The sequence below is a fragment of the Lycorma delicatula genome, chromosome 9 (assembly GCF_047948215.1).
Source record: "Lycorma delicatula isolate Av1 chromosome 9, ASM4794821v1, whole genome shotgun sequence".
In the NCBI taxonomy this organism is placed as follows: domain Eukaryota; kingdom Metazoa; phylum Arthropoda; class Insecta; order Hemiptera; family Fulgoridae; genus Lycorma; species Lycorma delicatula.
Window position 1 is genome coordinate 68,039,577 of NC_134463.1, and position 26,216 is coordinate 68,065,792.

The 26,216-nt window shown below is 29.7% G+C and overlaps 1 protein-coding gene across 1 annotated transcript in view; it reads right to left on the reverse strand.

Annotated features, from left to right (window-relative positions):
- Nucleotides 1-980: 980 nt before the first annotated feature.
- LOC142329896 (guanine nucleotide-binding protein G(o) subunit alpha-like) overlaps nucleotides 981-26,216 on the reverse strand; it is a 33,791-nt gene continuing 8,555 nt past the window's right edge. Inside the window, exons 5-10 of the mRNA XM_075374812.1 lie at nucleotides 24,213-24,341; nucleotides 20,523-20,637; nucleotides 17,866-18,040; nucleotides 14,094-14,285; nucleotides 8,802-8,849; nucleotides 981-1,741 (exon numbers count right to left, since the gene is read on the reverse strand). Of these exons, the coding sequence (XP_075230927.1) occupies nucleotides 14,095-14,285; nucleotides 17,866-18,040; nucleotides 20,523-20,637; nucleotides 24,213-24,341 (610 nt within the window). The 3' untranslated portion in view covers nucleotides 981-1,741; nucleotides 8,802-8,849; nucleotide 14,094. The remainder of the gene's footprint in view (nucleotides 1,742-8,801; nucleotides 8,850-14,093; nucleotides 14,286-17,865; nucleotides 18,041-20,522; nucleotides 20,638-24,212; nucleotides 24,342-26,216) is intronic.

A 26,216-nucleotide genomic window follows, 5' to 3' on the forward strand; every position in this document is an offset into this window, starting at 1 on the left:
TCCACTTCAGTGAACGATTTCGACTTGTTTGCTTAAATGCGACATCAAATAGCTCGTATTTACAGCATCTGTATTATCTTCAATATGTTTGGCAAATATGCTTTATTGTTTTTGTAGTATCAATCTTAATTCTGACAATTTATTTTCACGAAGCTTCCCTACATATCTGTCATAATTTTGAAAAAGTGCGATGCTCTTTTTCAATTGATTGTTTTCTGCTCATACTTGTGGAGGGCTAATGCATTGTTTTAATAAATTGTCAGTTAAACACTAAACAAAGAACACTGCTTTTTTAAACCAGATGAAAACTGTTATCTCCAAACTAGACTAGAACGCAGCATTCATTCACTGACTGCTGAGTCATTTCATGACTCAGCAAAGTATAACTGTTCTAAATTAAGAAAGTGTAAACATACAGATGTGCAGAAACTCGATTGGGAGTGGCATGTGAAGTGGTGTGGGCAATTCTAGTACAGGGGGGATAGTGCGATGCATTCAAGGACTGAGTTGAAGTGGGAATTCAGTTGCCTTCTTGAACTTATGTAGTTTGTTTATCCACTGTAAATAATTACCAACATTTACAATCAGTATTTTGCAATACTATTTTTTTATAAACAGTTTTTCCAAAACTAATTTTGCTTCATTAAGGAATTTTTATTTATAATTTTAATTAAAGAATTCAGTGTTGTCAAAAGTTAAATAAACATACTAATTATCAATGTTGGCGATCCACAGAACCGTTCCCGGCAGGCCGCGTGTTTGACATGCCTAACGTAGACAACATAACTAATGTACAAATAAAACAAATTTTTTTAAATAATTATTATATACTTACGGCAATATTATTGAAAGTACACATTTAACTACAAAAATAAAAGAATTATGACTAAAGCACACATTTTAATACTTATAATTTAGTTTAATCATACTGAACACTTTGGTCATGTAACCAGTAAAAAATCAAACACTGAATCCTGAAGTAATTATTAAAAAAAAATCCATTACTAACATCACCTATCTGTAGGTTTATACAGACAAGTTTAGTCTACGCAACAGATGGCGGGGTGAAAAATTGCAGGCCTCAAACAAAAATGGCATTAGTATGCTTAATTTATCGACGGCGTTTCTGCATGATTCCATTCTTCATTAGTTTACTACAGGAGTTTCAATTTTCTGCATCACTTAGTATAGTATTTGCAGCCTGTCAAAGTGGAGAATTAGGAAGTGGAAAAACATGGAAAAATATTTGTGCAGTGATTAAATAATTTTTTTTGAGAGGCTTAAGTGCAAAGGAAATTAAAGTAGAGCTTGATACAACATCTGTAGACATCTTCAAATACAACAGTTAAACACTGAGTCACAGAATTTAAAATGGATTGACACACATAAGCAATGAACCACAGAGTGAACGCACTTTCGAAGTGATTACCCCAGAAATGATAGAAAAATTGCATAAAATCGTTTTGGCAGATCAACAAGTGATGGTAAACAAGTTAGCAGAATCTGTAGATATGTCAATAGAATGCATGCGCAATATTTTCCATAAACATCTGGGCATGAACAAACTGTGTACACTAGATGGGTGCCACATTTGCTTACGCCCAACCAAAAACAGTGCCAAAGACCATTTCAAGTGATCATCTTGTGCTCTTTCAGAATAATCCAGAGGTATTTTTTAAGTAGATTTACGACAGTTGATGAAACTGATCTGGCTCCCAGTGACTATCCTTTGTTTTCTAACCTAAAAAAAAAAAAAAGGCTTGGAGGAAAGAGATTTTCAACCAATAATGAAGTTATTGCCATCATAGATGACTAATTTAAGAAGTTGGGTAAATCAACTGGCATAAGCCAGCCTAGTGAACTAAGTGTCTAAACCTTAATGGTGACTATGTTGAAAAATAAATCAAAATGTATTGAAACTAATGTTGTTTTCTTATTCAGGCCTGAACTTTTCACCCCATCCTTGTATAACATTTTTTTGAAAACAGCAGACTCAAACTGTTTATTTTATTATTAATAGTGATCTTCTGAATAAACTGGTCTTAATAAATTTGAGGATGAGATTGGATTTTCAATATTGAGAGATGAATTCAACAAAGCATTAAAAGAACTTAGACTGCAAGGCTCTAGGATCTGACATCAGTCCAGAAGAAATCCTCAAGGCATTTAGGAAAAAATAAAAGTTAATATAATAAACAAAATGTTTACAAAAGGAAAATACTTCAAGAAGTAATACAGATGATTTGTACTTCCACGACAAACACTCCACGGAAATTCAAAGAATATAAAACTCTAAACCTTGTATTATTCACTCACTTCAAAAATTAATTTTAATTATTCTACCATCAAATGGAAAAGAAAATAAAGGAATAGTACTTACAAACTTACATCAGTCTGGATTACGAAGAAACCAATAAATACGGGAAACTATTCTTGCCTTATTACAGAGCTATCGCTATGATTGAACAAAAAATAAAGATAGCTTTCATAGATATTAAAAAATTATTTGATAATGTTAACTGAAATTCTATGTTTAATAGAGATATTAAAATAGATCAGGGAGATCAAAGAATAACTTTACTACTCTTCAAAAAGCAATTATATGTAGGATAGATTACAGGCAAAGATAGCAAGAGGATTTGGGCTATTCCCCTGTTGTTTAATGGATATATAAGATTACATCATGAAAGAGTTTTTGGATACCTGCACAAACAAAAAACATATATAAGGGGAACTTTACAAATTGATTAGTTTTGTATGAGTAGACAACAGTGAGCAAGGACTTCATGATAATACAAAAAATGAATACAAATTAAAGATAATTGCAACTATGAGAATAAATATATAAAAAACAAATTATGAAGTGTACATGAGATGGAAGCCAGAAGACTGAAGTATGACTTGAGAACAAAAAACTATGCTGACAATACATAACATCAGACAGCAAGTGCACAGCAGACATTAAATGTAGAATTTTACAAGCAAAGGATTTACAAAAAGTTTGCTAACATCAAAGATTATTGTTATGAATACTAGGAAACGCTTATTAAAAGTTTAATCTGAAGTACTGGAGTATTTACACTTATGCATCAGACTTGATCCTTGAGAGAATCGGAAAACACAACTTAAAGCTCAAAATAAACATCTTGAAAACAGCTAAACTATATCAAAAAAATGCACAACAAAAAACTAAAATAAAAATAGTACAAATATTATATATTTACAGGAGAAAACATTTTCACATGCTATAAGTTAATAATCACACGTTACCTTAATAAAATAAAATTTATAATAATATACTAGAAATTAATTTAACATTATTATAAATTATTATTATTGATTTAACATAGGTATAAACTGTTATAAAAATTTATATCTAAAATATAAATATATACCTATAGAATATAAGGTATATAAAGTATCCTTTAGCAGAATATAATCTATATATTATAAATAACAATTATTGTTATTTACTATCAAAAATAAAATAATCTTAGACATATTATTTGAATAGCAATTTTTAAACTATACATATACGATATGAGAGCTGGCAGTGATTATTGAACATATCTGAAGAGAAATATTTTTATTAAATTATAACTCAATTACTTAACTAAAAAAAAAAAAGTTACTATAAAAATGATCTCTAATTTAAAAAATTATCAAACACATGAATAAAAATTTAAATGATTAACATAATCAAATTCTATAAAATAAAATCAATAATTATAATTAATTATCAAAATATTAATAATTAACGAAACTATTTCAATAATTAAAAAATACAGTAAAACATCTCATAGCCACATACTTCTTGAATCGAAAAATATTCATGACCAGAAAGATAAAAAACTTAATCTACCATTTTCTTTGAGTACAGAACATGCCGGAATTAAAATAAGGTTAAATACAAGCTATATTTTATATTATTAGCTGTTTTATTCGGCCAAGTTCACTTTTCTTGAAGTTTGAAAGAAATAATACAACACAATTCTCAGCCAAGTCAAGTGTGATCAGATTTTTATATTACTTTTTTTTGTTTTAATCTACACTCTTGCTTACTGTTTTTAGGAATTTATTTAACTAAGATTTTTTCTAAAATTTACTTAAACAAAAAATTTTTGCCATGTTATCAATCTCTGACTCTCTCATTAAATTATATTTTGTAACTTAAAGCTACAGTTATTTTAGATTTAGAATGTTATTCATGTTATGCAAATAAAATTCTAACCAGCCACCTCTTACTTAAATGTTAATAATAAACAAACATAAATCTGTTAACAATATTTACTGTATGTAACAAATGATATTGCCAATATTGCTAAAAAAAATTATCACAATGGAATACAGGAAACATTACTTGTATATGCAGATATATTTATGATTACACTTAGTATTTTACTACTTTCTGGAAAAATACTAATCAACAAGAAAACCAAAGAATATTTAAGATCTCAAGTCTTAAGATGATATAATAAAAAATTAAATATTTATTTAATTTTAAAAATGTAGAAAAAACCCCTGTTTTGTAACTCCTGTTTCTAATTTTACCTGCTATAGGAGGCACGTTTCCATTACTCTATAGAAAGAGTATATAGTACATTATAATGCATAATTTTTTTTAAAGAAATAAGATTAATTTTGTTCCTTTACACTATCTATTTTAATGATGGCTTTACACTATCATTTAGTAATAAGCACAAATGAAAGAAAAATAGAAAAAGTAAAAAATTATAGATATTTGAGGACTATGGTGACAAAGGACTGGAAGAATGCAATGGAAATAAAGGAAGGATAGCGATGGCAAAGGAAGCCTTCAGTAAGAAGAGGAAATTACTACAGTCTAGACTTAAGAGTTAAGGAAGAGAGAGGTTAGCCAGATGCTGTGAAGCAAGAACAATGAGGAAGAAGGAGAGGGAATGGATAGAGGCTTCAGAGAAGTGGATATGAAGAAAAAAGATGGATAGATAAAATGAGAATGTGGAAGAAATGAACAGGATTAAAGAAGAAAAAGTAATACACAAAAGAAGAGCAAATGGCAATGTAGTTAAAGGAAGTGAAAAAGAACAAAATTACATAATGAGATGAAGATTGGAAATTACAAGGGGACCTTGGGGTAGAAATTGACTGAGTCAATGGAGGCATAAGGCACTTGCTACCAGAAGATGATGTCACTATCCACTCGTCTTTTTTACGGTTGTGATCGTCATAGAGCACCTAAGGTACAGGAAGTACCAGTCAAGAATTACATACCTAAGAGTTTTGATATTAATTACTAGCAGTTTCTATAGTGAACAGAGTGAAACTGCACTTGCATAGAATATTATCTGGATTTCAGTCAGTTTGGTCTAGTAATGTACAGTAATGAATTTTGTAAGGAAGGTAATGAAAAACCAAATACTTAACTCCTCACGTCCTGGGTGAGATGTGAGATACATATTATTCTATCTCATATGTTATGTATTTCATGGTATTGTATCTAGTGGGGGGGCACATGTTATTCTTCATGAGAATGACTTGTAATTCATCAGGTTGCGTGAAATCAATTGACTACAGCAACTAACTGACATGAGGTTTCTAAAACTGAAATCAAACTATGCGTTTATGACTTAATTTCAAAGAGGAGTTTAATGAGATTCACAAACACCAGTTTGTAAGTTTGGCAGCTTTGAAACTGAAGATTTTTCAGTTTTTTAAGAGACATATGATTAATGAGCACTGCTGTTACACATATTAACAAATAACAGACAGATTAAAAAAAATAAAAATTTATACATATCTGTAATAAATTTATGTGCTCAAACACACCAATTAATTTTTTTAAAAATGAGGCTCACATTAAACCAGCACATAATTCCAAAACTATTGTTAGAATGGATAGTTGTGCAGCCTTGTAACTTTAAATATTGATCCACTTTAAAGCCAGCATGATCGCGTGTGAAACAGTTACACATAAACTGGTTTATGGTGTATGTTTTAATTGACTTAGTAACTTATATTACTTATTATGAACAAATAAGTTTCACCCTTACACTTTTTAATTTCCATTTTCAAAAAAATAATCCAACAAAATTTATTAAAGGATTACAAAACAAAAGCAAATCAATCATCCCTGGAGTAATTGTCAAAATCCCAGAAAATCTGATATCAATTCATAAAAATCAAACTAATGTAAATGTAATGCTATTAATAGTTTTACTGTATTTTTAACATTAAACTAAAATAGGATCAACTAAAATTACTATACTATAGATATAAAAAACTCATGCTTAATTAAAAAATAATATTACAGAAAAAAAATAAAGTATTAAGTAAATGCAGAGCTTAAATATTGTTTTAATTAAATAAATAAATAAAGCAAAAAAAAAACAACAAAATATAATTTCAAACAATCACAGCCACATACTAATTTCTTATAAACATAATAAAAATATTGCATTATATAAAAAATAATAACATAATACAAACAAAAGAAGTTGTTTTTAAGTATTAAAAATGTGGCATTTTGAGATCCTGATATAACTAAACATTATTATAATTTAATGCGGTGGGCTAACTAATAAAAATTGCACACAAAAATATTAATTGATTAAATTAACTACATTAATAAAAATTACTTAACTAAATTAATTAAAACTCTTTAATTTTAATCAGTATTATTAAATACTTTTTTAATGCAACTTCTAACATAAGTTATATTGTAAAAATATTCTATTCTTTATAAAACTAGATTAATGGCATTGAATCTGAAAGTATGAGTATTTATAAGATGAAGTTAAATTGTTAATAATAATGAACAATTATTACAGGAAATGCGTACCATATTTCTCAAGGTAAAATAAGTTCTCTGCTACAACTTCACTATCTTGAAATTTGTACAAGAGTAATATTTCCAGCAAAGGGTAGGATTTTTTTTTAGCTCCATAAGAATTTCTGAAAAATTTCAATTAGTTTGGAAAACAAAACTGTCAAAAGAATTGTTCTACACTACAGGATAATGACAGCTCAATAGATAAATTTGTTTAAATTGAGCTTAGTCACTTAACTGAAAGCCGACTGAAATAAATAAAAATACACACACTTCCTAAGAAAAATAAACTGCAATCTCTATAAATTCATCTAATTTGCATATGACATTCCATAAAAACATTGATCCCTCAAATGTAAAGATATAGAAATCTAAAAGAAATAAAGATGCTATCGACAAAATAAAGCCGTTATAAATACCAGCAAACATTTGTATCAATTTGGTAGATTTTTCTCAATCAACTGAATATAAAACATGTTATTATAATATCACTAAAACATGCACTTGTATATATTTAAACAAAAAAGTTAAATGGATTAAATGATGTATAACAAAATGCCAAACCTTTGCTGGGAACTGAACTCAAGACCCAAAACTAAATGATCTAGAACCCAGTATTCTAACCACTAAACTGAACAGCCAACCAGATTTAATATTTTTAATGTCTTACTGTGAAAATGATTTAATTTAGATATCTTACAATCTTTGTTCAGCTGTGGTATTATATTTCACTATTTTTCTTAAATTTCATGAAAACTAAACCAAATTTCACAATCTTAAAATTTTTTTTTTTTTGCTAATTTATTCCAAAACATTAGCTAATGTAGTTTTATTATGTCATTAAACTAGTTATAAACTATTCATGCATAACTGAACAAAAGGCTTAAAATCTGATTTTAAATCACTTTAAATCAGGCTTAAATCTGAAAATATTAAGAAAATGCTCAAATAATAGTTTTTGAGAAGGATTTTGGATTTTTAATAATAAACAGTCTTTTCCTCTTAAATTCATAAATGATCTTTACAATTTATATTCATATTAGCCTATAGTTGCCAGACAACATGAAAAAGCAGAATTGCACAAAGTCTGTCAGAAAATTATCATGCAAAAATTAAAATAAAAGAATCAAGGAAAATTTCATATTCAGATTTAAAGGCAAAAGAGTATACAATGAACATACTGATCATACAGTTTGTACACTAGGATGGAACTATTTATCATTTTCATTCATACCTTGCAACTAATCTTTATTGTTAAACTTTTGAAAATAAAAATAGTTTTACATTTTGATAAAAGTTTTTTGTAATTACTGTTGACGTAAATTGGAAGTTAAAATAAAGAGTACAATATATGTATTAAGAGCGCTGTAAAATAAAGCAGCATCTATAATAATTCATGATTGTACATTTCTCATTTCTCAAAGTTCCAAAGCAAATCATTAAAAAAAAATCCTGATTTCTCCTCTACTTCAGTATATGGGAATCCTGTGCAAATATATGGGAATCCTGTGCAAACCCATTTTGAGGAAAAGGATAAAAAAACAAGGTACTCATATCCTAATCAACATGAATAATTATAAAATGTTTTAAAATTTAGATACAAATGATAAAAAGAAAATATTTATGATCTTTACCAATTTAACATTATTAAACGATCCTTTCCAAACAAATAAAGCTGCTTATCAATATGGCACACATTTCACTAGTACTCCTTATTTTTTTAAATTAACTTACAATAACAACGAATAAAAAAATTACACATTTTTAAAAATAATGTTATAAAAAGCTTATAATTTCTTTACTTATCAAATTACTTCACACACAACCTCTAATAAAAAAAAAGATACTAATGTGCATAAACAAGACAAATGCACTATAAAAATATTGGTTCTTATCACTTAAATACTAATTTGAAGAACACCATCGAGTTTAGGAACCAAATTTTGAACAAAAAGGCAAACTACTGTAATAAAATGTATAAAATATAGTTTACCTTCTTTACATTGAGACCATCAGTTACCATAAACAAAGACACAAAAATCTGAAATCATAAACATATTATAAGTCATTATTGAAAAAAGAAATTAACCAAAAAAATTGATTCGTTACTTAACTTAAACAGGATTACGAGAATGTTGGATGACAAAGAATACAAAGAGTAAACACTCTAAGCGAGATGTTGTCAAATTGTTATAAACATTAATTTAATATCTGAAGCCTACAGGGGTTTTTCTAATCACCTAAATAAAATACTTCATTTATTTTGGAATAATTTTTTGTTTTATCAATCTTTCATTTTAATTTACATTATGAACAAATTACATTGTTTATTAAAGAAAATGCACAAGCTTTGTGCATTTTTATCACAAGAAAAATTTAGCACAAAGATAACGCAATCTATCTTTTAAAGGTTTAAGTTTTTAAAAGTTTATCTTTTTTAAATGTTAGGTTGCTGCAGAAAATCTATAAATATACACAAGAGATTTTACAGAAATTTACAGTTACATTAGAAAATTAATAATTTTAAATGTTTTAGAACAAATTATTTTAAATTTATGGCAGCCATTATACCAAAGTAAGAAGTTTCTTCATTAGTTTTGTTACTTTTAGTAAAGTTAAGTTTTAGCTTAAGTTATCAAGTTAAGCTTCAATAAGTTAAAATATTAACATCTACAGATATTTCTGTAGAATGAATAATAAATGTACCAAATAAATAAATATAATACAATACAGTTTATAAGTACACTTACTGGGGTTTCTTTGGGAATTTCTTTAAATTCTAAAAAAAAAAGTATAATAATCTAAAAAACTAATCCAACAATAATTGTAATCTAAATTTATAGTAAATTATAAATAAAAATATGATATAAATTATTTTAAAAAAATTATATGGAATTGAACATGAAAATCTTTTCAATTCATGATGCAGTCAAAATTAAGAGGGATTTTGAACGAGACAATGGTACATAGAACAGAACAGCATAAATTGCACAACCAAATCTTTTCAATAGCAAAGATCAAATGGAAAAATAATTTATAAAATTAAGAATGTGGTTATATGCACAATATTAAAAATTAAAATACTTAATATGCTGTTTGTCAAGTATGCTTTTCTGATTTAAAATGTTCTATATTTCATTGGAGAAATATCTCCAAGGACTAAATTTAGTACATAATAAGTACAAATTATGTATTTATATTATTTATTATGTACAAGTACATAATAAATTAAGTACATAATAACAAGAAATGCATAAGTCAGTATTATTTTAATCACAATAGTTATATGCAACCTGGTAAAAATAACAATCAATTTTTTAAATATGATTGGTTTTCTCCAGAATAACAATAATATGCCAACGCTTACTAGGGAATATGAGGATTGAAGTAGTCTCCTGCTGCTTTCCTCATCAAGTCGAATATACTATTATATATCATGGTACAAAGTCCACCAAAATGCTGGTGATACAACGCTCTGTTCATCACGGCATACAGTGAACATTATTCCTCTCTGAGAATACAATTCTAACTGCATCTCTTGTACTTCAGGTGCTTTATACACATCATAACTATAAAAAGACCAAAATAGTGTAAAGCAATAAATAACAATGCTTTACAGAGCTGCAATACTACCATTACCCATAGCTTTCGCAGCTGACTTTAAAATCAAAGTGGTTATTTGGCATGTTTGACATCTGATTTTTTTAGCTAAAGCATTTGAACTTAAATCATGTAAACATAGGTAGAAACAGCCTGCTTCACAATAATCTTGTAATTCCAGTATAAGGACAAAATCCAGTAAAATCATGTTAGCTGTTTGTAGCGTATTATGTATATGAGACAAATAATAAATACTATGCACAATAAACAACAGCTGGATTTTTATAGCATAGATTTCCATGATATATGTTATCATGCTTTGCATGGCTTAAAAATTTCCTCACAGTGAACCTTCGTTCCTTTTATATTATTATTTATTATTTTTACATCATTTCTATACAAAGCAATCAAAAAGCATTAAAGTCCAAGTATTAAAATTACAAAAAAGGGAATGTGCAAAGTTTATCTCAATTAATAGTAAATTTAAATAAATTACAATTATATCAATATCATTATGTACTTTCATTTTATACTTGGGTTTTTATATTCTACCAGCATTGAAATAGCCAGCCTAACAACTTAGTATCTTTCATATTACTACTGTAAAACATTAACAAGTTCTAAGTTAATGTAATGAACTTAATTCTTTTAAAATAACCCATTAAATCATTTCTTAGATGTAATGAAATTAAACTAAAATGAAACTATTCTAATGTTAGCAATAAATTTCAGTTTTTTTTTAAATATATGCAAAAAGAAAATTTTTAACACATTTTATTCTCAGCAGACAGATCAGGTATGTAAATCAAATGTATATATGCATATCTTATGTATGCTAAAAATAATTAACCTTATGCTATATGAAACATATCACTGATTTCAATTACAGCCTATCTCAATTCTCAATTTAACTAATCATTCATAAAATAAATTTTATTTAACAATTACTTCAATCAACCACTAGTTCACTGTCATTTTCCCAACATTACTGACTACCCCCAGACAAAATCATAAATATAAAATAATTAGAATAATTACCAATCATAATAAAATTCACTTTTGATTTTCCTCCACGGGCACTTATGCATTATTTTGCAATCTTTAGTTGCATGTCAAAGAAAATTCTTATAATCACAATAAAACATAGAATTAATATATAATGAGCAAATGTCACTGGAATAAAATTTGTTAATAGCTACCACAGATTAGTCAAAATACCGTATTTATTTGAGTACCCCCCGCACTTTTTTTCTTGGAATTGGAGAGAGAAAATAAGGGTGGAGGGCTTACTTGAAACATAGCCTATAGCTAGGATAATTTATGTAAAGTAAACGTTTTCTTAAAAGTACCTAAATTCAAGCACATAAATATAGTTACATTAGATGTTCGTTTATCAATACCGGATGCCGCTTATACAGAATACATCCTTAACATCCTGTTTATATAATCGATAAGAACAAAGTTACAGTATTTTTATAAAACTGATTCATTCTGTATAAGCTGCATCCGGTTATAATGACACTACAATTACAGTATCAGTTACCCATCGTCATCTTGTCTATTCGCGTTATAGAAGAGGCTGAAAAAATTGGAAATCGGGTGGCAGGAAGAAAATTTGACGTAGATGAAAGCCGCATTCGAGACTGGCGAAGAAGAAACAACTTCTGGTGAAAGGCACTGGTAATAAAAAGGCTTTTTGTGGCTTAAAACCAAAATAAATAGACATAGAAAAAAAACTGTATGACTGTTATGGAAAAAAGGAAATGCGGTTATGCTGTCACGACAGAAACGTGTCAATCATATGCTCATGAAATCGCTAAATCATTGAATAAAGTTGATTTTAAAGCAAGCCGTGGATGGAAAACACAATTTTTTGCACTGATTGATTGCACTGCATGATTTGTCAATAAGACGAAAGACGACCATTTCTCAACGACTTCCAGATACTTATGAACAAAAAATATTACATTTTCACAAATACATACATAATAAATCTTAGAAAAGATAAAGGCTATTTGCCTTTTCAAATAGGAAACGCTGATCAAACCCCATATATTTTGAAATGCCATTTGACAAAACCGTAAAAAAAAAAAGGTGAAAAAAGTGTTACAATTCACACTGGTGGTAATGAAAAACAAAGGTGTAGTGTTATGCTTTGCATTACTTCTGATAAATCAAAATTACATTGTTTTTAAAAGAATCTCTTCCTACCATACAGGTAAATGGAGTAATTATCAGAGCACAGGAATCAGGTTGGATGGACAAAACCTTAATTTTAGATTGGATCAGGAGTGTATGGCAAACGTGATAGAGAGATTTACTTCTAAAAAAAATACCGACATGCTATTAATGGTTAGTTATTGGGGGCATACGACTGATAAGGTGAGACATTTTAAAAAAGGGTATGACAGACCAAGTAATAATTCCAGGCAGATTGACATTTCTATTGCAACCACTAGATGTCTGCATTAATAAACCGTTCAAATCTGCATTAAAACAACTGTACAATAAATGGATGGCTGATGAAAATTTCTTTCTCACGCCTACAGGAAGTATCAAATGCCCAGATTTTAACCGGATTTGTGTTTGAATAAAACATGCTTGGGAAGGTATTTCTATGGAATTAGTAAGGAAAAGTTTTAAAAAAATGCGGAATATCTAATGAACTTGATGGTAGTGAAGACGATCACCTTTGGCAGAGCGATGTGGAGACTATTCGTAACTCTTCTACAGACATTGACAGTGACAGTAATTGATTAAAAATAAAATCCCATATTAAAAAGTGTATTGAAATGATCCTTTTCAACACTATACTTTCTTTTCGTTTTACTGGCCTACTGATTCTGAACTAAACTAGTACTTCGGTAATTAATTATTAATGTAATATTAATATTGGAATTTAAATGAACAAATTAAATGCTTTACTTTCTGAATATTTTTGTATTTACGTATTTTTTTATCATATCTGTTGCACTTTAAAATACCGGTATATACTGAATTTTTTTTTAGATTTTTGGTTCAGAAAATCATGGTTATTCGGGGGATGGGGGGTACTCGAATAAATACAGTAATTATTTTGTATTACCTAATTAAAGTAGACTCTCATTCTAAATAATATGTGTTCATCAAACTTTAATGACACATGCTCATGAACCATTAATTTTATATGAAATTATTAGTATTTTTCTAATATTTAATTGAAGATAGATTGTAATAATGTGACAGTACACCTAGAAGAAAATTGTAAATGACTTTTATAGTGGTTGAGTAATATTTTAATTAGATTTTAAATGGTTGGTTATATTAAAAAAGAGATTAAACTGTATTCTGATACAACTCAAAATTTTATTTTGATTTTTCTTTGCCAAAAAAAGACATGATCATTTTATTCATTTCTGAAACGATTTTAAAACAGCTATTACACCTTTTCATTGTTACGTTAAAAAAGAGAAGCATTGCAAGAGGAATGAAATTTTAACATTTTTTCTTACAGTCAGGAAAACCAAAGAATGTTGAATATAAATCCAAAAAAAGTAAACACATTCATACCAACTGGACACACATATAAACACACATACATACATACCAACTGCACACCCAAATCAAAAACTAAGATATTAACAATATTTTAATATAAAAATATATACCATCCTAAATAAAAGTAAATTTAACTTTTCAGAATTACCTCAAAGAAGAGTCATTTGAGTAAGATTCTGTCGGATAACCATATCCATTACGACTTGAAAGACAACTTGAACATTAGATGTGTCTGTAGCTGTAGTAAAATGTGGATAAATAACTTTGGCAGAATTTTGGTTGCGCAAAGCAAATTTATGTTGTATAAAAAGCGCACCTCTATCTACATCAAAATCAGGGCCTGTAATTTAAATATACTAGTTACAAAAAATTCATTAATACACATAGTAGAAAAATAAAACAATATCATAAAATAAAATAATTAATTTACTCTGTGTAAACTTAGAACACCCGTATCAATAATAAAAAGTATAAAATAACATAACATGTCCTGAATCTTAAATAACAATTTAAAATATTCATTAATATAATAATATTCATTTAATATAATAATAATAATAATAATAGTGCTCTTTCTTTCTCTCCCTATAAATAACTAATGATAACATCAAAACAGTGAAAAAAATGATAATGGAAAATCATCAAACCACTATCAGAGAGGATGCTGATGATGTTGGCATGTCACTTCACTCATGCCAAGCAATTTTTTTCAGATGTTTTGGACATGAGATGTGGCAGCAAAATTTGTTCCAAAATTGTTGAATTTCAACCAAAAGCAGTGCTGAATTAACACTGCTCAGGAATTGCTGAACGAAGTGAACAATGATCCAGAACTGCTCAAACAGGTCATAACTAGTGATGAAACATGGGTGTACGTTATGACATCAAAACTAAGGCCCAATCATCCAAATGAAAGCTTTCTGAAGAGCAAAGACCGAAAAAAGCTTGTCAAGTTCAATCAAAAATGTAAAGGTTCTGATTAGTGTGTTCTTCGATTTCAATGGCTTAGTGTATCATGAATTTTTGCCACCAGGTCAAAGTCAATAAGGAGTACTTCCTGGAAGTTCTACGCCATTTGCGTGAAACAATCCGAAAAAACGCCCAGATTTGTGGCAAAATAATTCATGGTAATTGCACCACAATAATGTACCTGATCACATTTCACTGCTTGTTTGTGTATTTTTGGCCAAAAACAACAACACAACACTGTTGTGATGCCTTAGCCTCCGTATTCGCCGGACAAGGCCCCCTGTGACTTCTTCCTATTTCCCAAGCACAAAAAAACCATGAAAGTACAACATTTTACCAACATTGAAGAGATAAAGACAGAACTACTGAAGGAGCTAAATACCATACTGAAAACTGCATTCCAGAGGTGCTTCGAGACTGAAAAAAGCGCTAGCACAAATGTATTATATCTGAAAGGAAGTACTTTTAAGGTGACAAAATCAGTATTAATGAATAAATAAAACTTTTTAGAGAAAAACTAAAATGCTTATTTTTTTATCAAACCTCATATGTATATACAGGGTGTCCCATATAAAACACAACCCAACCTTATATTGGTAGGTATTGAAATAATAAAAAGGCATGTGTAAATGTAATTTTTATTATTACCATCCATTACCTAACATTTAGAGTAAATGTTGGAAGTGGCCGCCATCTTCTTGAATACAAGCTTCAATTCTTTTTACAGCGTTTCTTGCAACTTTTTTCAAAGTTTGTGGCTGGATATTTAATACAGCTTGTTCAATATTGACTTTCAATCGTTCAAGTGTCGTGGTTTGTTGCTGTAGGCTTTTTCTTTGAGGTAACCCCATAGAAAAAAATCCGCCGCAGTCAAATCGGGAGATCTTGGTGGCCACAAGCCTCAACCAACAACACAATTACCAAAGAATTCCTCAACGAAATCAGAAGTTGAACCTGCGTAGTGCGATGTGCAACCGTCATGTTGTAGCCAGCAGTGTCCTCTTCCAAGAGAGCAATGAACTGAAATAAAATATCCTGATATCGTTCTGCATTAATGGTGTACTCGAAAAAAATAGGACTGATTATTTTCTTCTGCAATATCGCACACCACACGCCCAAATTCTGCGGGTATAATTGTTTTTCGTGATAAACATGGAGATTTTCAGCACTCCAAAAAATTCTACTGTTTTGGCTGTTTACGTAGCCATCCAAATAAAACCGTGCTTCATCTGTGAAAAATAACGAATCCATAACATTAATTCCCTCACGCAGAAATCGACGGAACCGTTGACAATATTGTAGCCGTTTTTCTTTGTCGGGCTCAAGAAGTCGATGAACCGTTTGAATGCGATAAGGTCGTAATTGTAATTGTTTGGTCGCCCGATGAACGGTTGATTTAGACAAATTAATTTCAGCAGACAAACGTCTGATCAATTTATTTGGCGGGCGAGTAATTGGTCTTTGATTTCAGTGACTGTATCTGTATTCAACACTGACGCAGATCTTTTGTGTTCCTTGTTATTAACAGAACCGGTCTCTCTAAATTTTGCAACTTACTACAAACCTTAATACTGATGTTTCGTTAGGAACTGGTTTATCTGGGTACTTATGGCAAAACAAATCTTGCACTGCAACCACTGATTTCATACTGAAGTACGACTCGACAATGAAAACACATTCATCTAGTGAAAACACCATCTTGTCTCTAGCAATACACTGAACGTTATGATTGCATTGTTGTTACTATCGGTAGTGTTCTACTGCGTCGCCGCAATGTTCAGATGTTGGACGAGTCCATTTCAGTAACGAGTAGGGGAGTAAGCTTGACTTTTGAAATTTCATGGATGAGTGATTGATGGGTTGAGTTTCATATGGAACACACTCTGTGTGTATATATATATATCGTTACAATTTAATATCGGCGGACAAACACTGTATAGCAACTCAGATGTGAACTGGCACACAGTACACAGATGCACTGATACAAGCAACACTACCACCACACAGATGACCATACAGTTTTTCCACCATAGCGGCGCTGTGGACCCACCACTCTCAGGCTTCAATAAGAGAGAGTGCACGAGAGTGAATTTTCAATTCATCAACCACCACCTGGAGAAGACAGAAGTTCCCTGGTCGGTTCAAAATGGGACCTCCCGGTGGATGCCAACATCCCTGCCAGAGCAGCAGGCCTGGCCAACCCACCGAGGGAACCACTGGACACAAACCACTGCTACCTTCCTGCTCCAGCTCCTGAAGCTTCAATCACCCTGGCCGGTGGACTCAGCAGCAGTAGCCGGCTCAGCGTTGGATCGCTCTGCTCGGGGAGACCCGCCTTGGCTGCACTGGCAAAGGATAACAGACGCCAACCCGACACTGCAGGGCTCTGGGAGCCACCACTGCCACACTGTAATGGGGACCCAACTGCCACTGAGGGAAAGCCTGGTCTGACTTCAATGGACGAGCCGCAACTCCCTGACTTTGCCAGAGACCAGCTTCTGGACGCAACAGTTCTTCTCAGAGCTTATGCAAAAAAATGGCCCTTTTCAGGGCCACCACAAGGTAATGAATTACAATCCATCGAAACCATTCGACAATAACAGCCCTTCCTAGGGCTACCATAAGGTTAGTAATTACAACGAGCTGTCAAAGCCAATCGACGACAAAAACAGCCCTTTTCAAGACTACCATAAGGTTAGTAAGTGCCACGTGCCATCAAAGCCATTAGCGACTATAAAATTAATAATTAATTTTATTAATTTATATTTACATTTATTTCATCATCCAATCAGTTACAATTGAGAAAACACAGTTAATTTGCATTTTTTATTTTAGCCGCCAAAACACATCCATTGAGTATACAAAATCACTCAAGTACATAAAGCATTATTAACAATATCATTAACTTCAAATTAAATAAATCAGATTAATCTAAAATAGTTGAACTTTACCTTTATAATCTGGAAAATATAGGCGAAGATGGCGTCCAGAGTATAAAATTTTTTCTCTGAATAAATCATACTTATTTAAAAACAAAACAAATGATGCTTCTCTAAAAAATCTGTTATTAACAATTTGAGAAAATAAATTTAAACTTTCTTCTAATCTATTAACAGTAGAGTCTTCCTACAAAGAAAAAAGAAAATTTTGTAAGACATAACAGTAAAAAGAAATGACAGAGAGTAAAGATTGAAAGAAAGTAATAATGTGTGTGATATTAAAAAGTTCATATATTTGATGTCAAGTACAGTCATTTTTATTTATTTTAGTATATATTTTAATACTACTACATGCATATAAGTAAGTAACTGCTTTTTTTTCTTTTATGTGCATCCCAAAAAACAACTGCCATAATGTTTTTGCTTTTTTTGGCGCAAGTTGACGTTCTACTTATCGTTTTAACTGGTGTCTTGTCTCAGGAATGTAGTCATGAATCCAAGTCTCAGAAACCATCAAATTCCTCTGGATTGCATCAAAAGAGCTAAAGAGAATCGCTTCAAATGGGTTTTCCGCATCATTTTTGGTCAGATGTGAGAAAATGCAGCACCCGTCTAGCACACAGCTTGTTCATGCCCAAATCTTCATGCAAAATATTACACACACATTCTGTTGACATGCCTACAGACTCTACTAATTTATTCACTGTCGCTCGTCAATCTGCCAAAACGATTTTATGCACCTTTTCAATAATCTCTGGGATAGTCACTTCAAAAAATTGTCTGCTGCATGGCTCATTGCTAGTGCACTCTGAAACCCAGCGTTTAACTGTTGTATTTGATGGAGAAGAGTCTCCCAATATTGTATCAAGCTCTTCTTTAATTTCTTTTCCACTTAAGCCTTTCAGAAAAAAGTAATTAATCACTGAACAAATTTTCATTTTCTCCATTTTCCAAAAGCACCCTAATTTTCCACTTTGACTGACTGTAAATACACTAAAACCTCACTAATTTGACCCAACATGGAACAAGATCGATGTGAATTAGTGAAATTCCAAATTATGTGTAATCTTAACTTCTAAGAATATGCATAATTTAGATAAATCTCAAATCATAAATTTAAATCAGTGGAATCAACAAAAAAAAAGTATAAAAATAAAAAATGTTAATAAAAACTGACTACAAAATACTTAAATGTACTATACTACAGATTCAACAAAAAACTGTAAATTACTTACAGTACCTGATTAGTAAAGCATTCTTAAACATAGTTCTGTTTTAAAAATTAGCCTCAGTAGAGTACTGTATTTCATTTGGAAAAAGTCTGAAATCTGTTTTTGAGTATACTGTTTTTGAATTTGTTTTAATATAATATCCTGCTTCATTTTGTTTAACATGAAATAGTTTATTAAATTCACCGTTTATTACACAACTTTAATAATGAATCAACATGGTTTTTAGCATCACTTAGTTTTACAGCCTCTTCTCATATTTCTTCACAGTTGTCTTCCTCACTATCAGAACAATCTTGTTATATATCGTCAGCTAAACATCCAACAATCGCAGTCACTATTTCTTCTTCCATCTGGATAGCATACCCAATTTCATCTTCATCTGCATTTAGCCATTCTCGTATGTCTTCCACGGTACATTCTTCTCACTGGCGTTTTCTAAAACATTCCTGTACTCATCTTCTTCAATTTCACTGAAGTCTTGTTCATGATTTTCAAGTGTTTTCCATATGTTTCAAATCACTGTAATTCAAAGCCCAATTGAATATGACATTTTTTAGAATTAATTTTTTGTATGTAATTTTTCAGATTAATTAATGCTGTTCACCTCTTATGTCACTTCTTCCATCTGAAATTTGACAACACATGCAATGAAATCTTCATGAAACCATGATCTGAAGATTTCAAAGGTGAACTAAGTGTTTCTGCTATTTTTGCAGTCAGTATATATATAGAAATACAGAAACTGTACACATAAAAAAACCACTCTCAGGAAATAATTAATCACATTTTATACAAACACTGAATACAGTTCAGATTTATGTTACACATTTTTGTTTACTTAAAATGACTCCAAACATCTTTAAAAAATTTTAAAACAGCAACTTTTTTCAAAAATAATTTTTGTGTGGTACAAATTACAGAAGTACCAAATTAGTGAAATTTTAGTGTACTGTACTAGGTGATGCAGCAACTTGAAATTCTTATAGCAAACTAATGAAGAATGGAATCATGCGACACCGTTGCGAAATTAAGCATACCAATGCCATTTCTAGGTGAGGCCCAGAACTTTTCACCCCACCATCATATACATTAAAATTTTTGTAGAACAAGAATGTACAACTATTTGAGTACTATTATTAAAATCTGTATCATAATATTATATAATTTTTTATGTTTATTTTGAAATAATGCCTCAGATGATGATGGATCAACTGAAAATATGTTAAGGTAGAATTTAAAATCTAATTAGAACTTCTCATTTTATTTTTTTAACTTCTTAATTTTCATTAATAGAGTGAAAAGGCATTACAGGATGTATTATAAAGATCTACTAATCAATGAAGATAATCAAGAAAAAACATATTTTTACAAACAAACAGATATAAATCAATTACACAGAACTTAATTGATCCTTTGAAATATACTTTTTTCACTTACAATAAGTGTCATATCATAACCACTTAGAGAGACAACAAATAAAACAGCCTTAACATCATCAAAACAATATATCCATTTTCTTCTTTGGGATCGTTGACCTCCAACATCAAACATACTGAAAAAAATTTTTTAAAAAATATTTTAATAAACAAAACAAGAAAAATCAAGAATTTGTGCTTCTATCAATCTAAACTTGTCTATAAACAATCAGCCTTTTATGTATGAAAATATATATACAGTAAATAATGTTTATAGTGACATCCAAGGAACCAATGATTTTAGGTCATTATAACTGATAGTCACTATAACCGATGTTTAGGGCTTATTGGTATGCCATCTACACAGGTATTGTAATACAGTAAAATAGTAATCACTAAAAATAATAATAATTTATTTCCGTAATAAAATAATAATAATAAAAAAAAATGCAATAATAAATACAAATACGGTAGAGTTAAAGAAGATAAGGAAAAATTGTAAAAATTACTTTTTCTAGAAAATATTGGTTATTTTGCTTTATTTCAAACATTTTGTGTTCTAATACAGTTTTTGAATTTTGTAAAACTAAGAAACTAGCAAATGGTTTTCATGACCACTAAAACTACTGGAAGATTTGGTGGGTTGATGTTTTCATCGTTACCTTCATTGTCATTACCTACATCCCCATCTATTTCTGCTAGTACTGAAGCCACAACAACATCATGTTACAGTTTCTTGTGTTTCTAAATCTTTGTCAACCTCTAGATAATCTTCAGAGAATGCATTTGACAACTATTGGTTTTGCAGACTAATGCCCCATTCTGCTAAAGATTATTCTTCACATGCGACATCAGGAACTTCACCAGCCTGTAGTAAAATTCCTACATATCAAAAGAAATTTTTTACAGTCAGTAGAAAAACCTCATTCCATGATCTTTATATACATAATTATAGCATCCAGAATAGTTATTTGAGTTTCCTTTTTTTGATCTAAATTCTGTATCAATTGTAAAATTAGGTGAAAAAGATTTTCAACGTATGGATGAGATGGACAGTTGTCAATGAGCAAGCAGTACTTTGTCATTTTCAATCTTTAATTCACGCTCCCATTTTCATAGCCAAGATATAAAGACATCACTTGTCAACCAAGCTTTCTTGTTACTTTTATACATAACAGGAAGTGATTTCAAATTTTTAAAACATTGAGGTTTGGCATTTTTCCTTATAACCAGAGGTTTTTGTCAGTTCCAGTCATATCTGTAGCAATTAGTACTGTTAGTCTTTCTTTTGATAATTTTCCTCCCAAACATGTTTCACTTTTAAACCTAAGGGTTCTTTCTGGCTTCAGTTTATAAAAAAGACTGGAATCATCAGCATTATAGAATTTTTCATTCAAATAGCCCTCTTTTACTTTTGGCCAAAAAGTTTCTAGTCATGTTTCTAAAACACTGGTTGGAGCTGCTGCAGCCTCACTGCTTATTCTCCCAGGCACAATGTTGTGATCCTGACAGAACCGTTGTATCTAAGCTGACATTATTTCACATTGTTTACCTAATTTTTCAGAAAAATCATTCACCTTGGTTTGCAATATAGAGCCACTACTAGTGATATCACTAGCCCTCTGGCACTTAAACCAGTTTAACAGCGCTTGATCTACATCATTATGTTGACTAGGCCATAATTTTTTTGCTTTCATAGAATTTGTTTCAAAATTTTTCTTAATTTTTTCACGGTTCTTCCATATCACTGATATCGTCAAATTACCTATACCAATTTCTTGGGCAACGTCCTTATATTGAGAATGTCCACCATTCTCTAACTGCCAGATAATGTGCAACTTTTCCTCTATCGTGAATGTTTTTCATGAAGTCCTAAGTAAATCACTTTTTAATGAATTACACAGGATACATAAAATACTGTTCCCACACGACATGATATGCTCACAGCAAAAGATTTATAACAACTGAATATAGCTGCTTCAGTTTACAATAATCTGGTACAGAAAGAAGATAAGAAAGACAAGAACTACAGAACACATCCAAGTAAAAAGGAAAAGGTGACTTATTTTAACCAACAAAATATTTCTGTAGCTACAGAGTAGATATACTATGTTACTGACGAGTCACTTCCATATGTCATTATAAACGATAAAATGTTGCATTGCAGTAGAAAAAATAAGTCATAATAATCTATATGTCACTACAACTGATGTAATTATAAACAATATACGTACTGTATTTATATATTAACAGCATACCAAACCAACTAAGAGACAAGTTTTTGGTCACTATATCCGATGTGACTATAAACAATACTTATTGTATATATACATATATATAGCAAAGAATTAGAGAAACACTCTTGCTTTTAATTTTTTTACTATATCAAAATGCTTTTGGGCCTAAGCCCATCCTCAGTGATATCTTTTACAAATTCTTAAACTGTCTAAAATTTACACAATAACTCTATTAGCTTTTTACATTTTGTAAAAATTGTTTGTTTTAAATAAAAATAAATTATAATTTTTCTTTAAATCTTTAACAACATTTAAAATAAATTTAGAACAAATATTTGTTCAGTTAAGAATAAAAAAGAATGAAAAAGTATTACAATAACCATTAACTTATCATATCTTATATTTGTATACCAACTTAAATAATTACAATAAGAATGCCCCCATTAAATTCTGTTTGCAGATTTATAAGGCTGAATTCACATTTATATCTATATAAATACAATTTTCCTAAGATTTCCAATTTTTTATTACTATTTTCATCTCCAACATTTACTTTTCGACTATTTCCAAATTAGCTTCTAAACTTTATTATGATTATTATTTATCAAATGGTCAGCAACAATTGAGAAACCCATCTTTCTATTTTTAAATGATCTAAAATTTTCATTAAATCTATCTTTAAATGATCTATTCGTTTTACCAATATATATCTTTTCACAATTGTTGCATTTAATTTTATAAATACTGGAAAAATCATACTTATTTTTTAATAATTCAATTTTTTAAACAATCTCAATAATAGAAAACAAATTAATAAAAGTAGGAGAAAACCAAAAATTTATAAATAATATTCTAACAATAATTAGAAATATATGTAAATAGAATTATTTTGAATTTAATGGAACCTGTTATACACAAGAAAATGTTTTACCCATGGGATTTCCCTTATCTGCTACAATATCAGAAATTTATATGCAGGAACTTGAAAGTATAATAGTATATGGCATATATCACGTATATCAAATTTTATTGTGGATCAGATATGTGGATGATATTTTAGTTATATCTGAACCAGTTATAAATAATGAACATGAATTAATTTTAAATAAATTAAATTCATATCATAATACTTCAAAATTTACATATAAAATGGAACATAAAAGAAAAATAAATTATTTAGATGCAAATATTAAAATAAATAAAAATCATCAAATAATAACTGGAATATATAAAAAAAAACCTACCTCAAATGAAATTATTATAAATAGGAAATTCAAACATCATTGGTCCCAAAAGGTTAATATTTTTAAGAACATGATAAACAGAGCAATAAAATACATAAACGATAAACGGGAATTGTAAAACAAAATAAATAGTATAAAGAATATAGCTATAAAAAATGGATATCATATGTCATATATATTATTTCATAAGCAGAACAATCAAGATTAAATAATATATAAAAATATACTTACCTTATAACAACATCATTCATTTTAAAATGAGTTTCAATAATTCCATTTGTACGAACTCTAGCTCTTAATACATCAGTGGGTGTAGGAACGTACTTTTCATCACATATCCTTTCCATATTCTCAAATAAACTGGAAAAGATTAACACATTTTTAGATTAAAAATAAATAAATGGATATATTCTGTACCTGACATGTGTGTAATTTAGACAGAGTACTAAATTCCACCACTAGGTGTAGCAAGATTACAGATATTTTATCCAGTCTGCCAAGTGGCATTTCTTTGTACTGTGGTTCCATGTCAGAATTTCTTAGTGATTGTTAAATGTGTTCTGTGATTTTTGTAGTAGGTGATCATAAAAAACAAAGAATCTACATTAATTCTGTTTCCTTTCAGGGAAAACAGCTGCTGAAACAGTAATAATGCTACAAAATGCTTTTAAAGAGGAAGTTAGCTTTAAGTAAAACATGTACGAATGCAGCCTTTCAAACAAAGGGAAATGTCATTTGAAGACCAACAAAGATCCACTCAACCTTCTACAAATAGGAGTGATGAAAATCTTGAAAAAATTTTAAAAAGAAAGGTTGGACTATTCAAGAAATTACTGAATTGACTTGGGTGTCTAAAAATTCTTGCCAAACAAATTTTAACAGATAATTTGAACATGAAATGTAGTTACAACATTTGTGCCTTGGTTGCTCACACAAGATCAGATAACCAGCCATATTAATGTGGGCTGTGATTTGAAGGTTCAAGCTTAAGTGATCCACAACTTCTTTCTTAATCACCTGTCAAAATTATGACAAACAATGAGAATTGGTGATATGATTATGATCTTGAAACAAAACAACAATCAAGCCAGTAGAAATCACAGAGACCAACAAAGAAGCATGGTAAGATTGAACAAATGTAAAGACAAGCTGATTTGCTTTAATGATGTGAATGGGAATTTATTCCTCCTGGGCAGACAGTATGTCAGCATTTCTACCAGGACATGATAAGAAGATTGCACGAGCGTGCTATGGAAATGCCCATTGATGTGAGAAAGGGGCGACTGGTTTCTGCATTCTGCACCATGACAATGCCCCCCCCCCCCACCACTCATACTGTCTTCCACATCCAACAGTTTTTATAACAGAGTTGTTCCCACATATGGAAAAACACTTAAAGAAAAATTTTTGTACCATGGAGGGAGACAAGAATAAATAACTGAAGGCCTTGGGCAACATTTCTCTTTAGGGATTCCAAAAATGTTTCAAACAGGGAAAACTGTTGATATAAGTGCATTCAGTCACATGCAGAACATACTAAAGGAAATAATTCAGTAAGTAAAAATTATTAAAACAATTTTTTTTTTAATTCTGATTATTTTTGGATATTCTCTTGCATACATAAACATGTTGCAAACATTATTAACAAAAATCACCATACCAAAATAGCAAACTTTATATATTTACCAATTTTTAAGAATATTTTTGATCCACGACTTCAATATCCATTGTACAATACTACTACTACTAAAAGGTACTGCATTACCATGTTATGTGTAAAAATTTATAATTGTCATGATCAACTAAACTAATAATTAATCATAAACTAATAAATAAATCATAAATAATTAATCTAAACTAAACATAAATCATAAAATAAATACACAAAATTCATCAAAGAAAATAGTAAATACTTTCTTGAAGAAGATTTTAGCCATGTTCACAAAATTATATATATTACTACAAAAAAATTTATAAAAAAATGTCCAACTACTGTAGTTATTAATTATCTTACAGCACAGTGCATGAATTCCACATGCTAGTTTCAATTAAAAATATTCTTCAGACATTCTAAGCCCTAATTTACCAGAAGGCAAGAATGAAATCTTATAAATAACAATAATTTAAATCAATTTTCAAGATAATATAAGACTTAATCAAACTTTTGTAATTTGAATTACAAATTAGACTGAAGGATTGGTACAAAATAGCAAAAAATCTTTTCATTTGAATGAA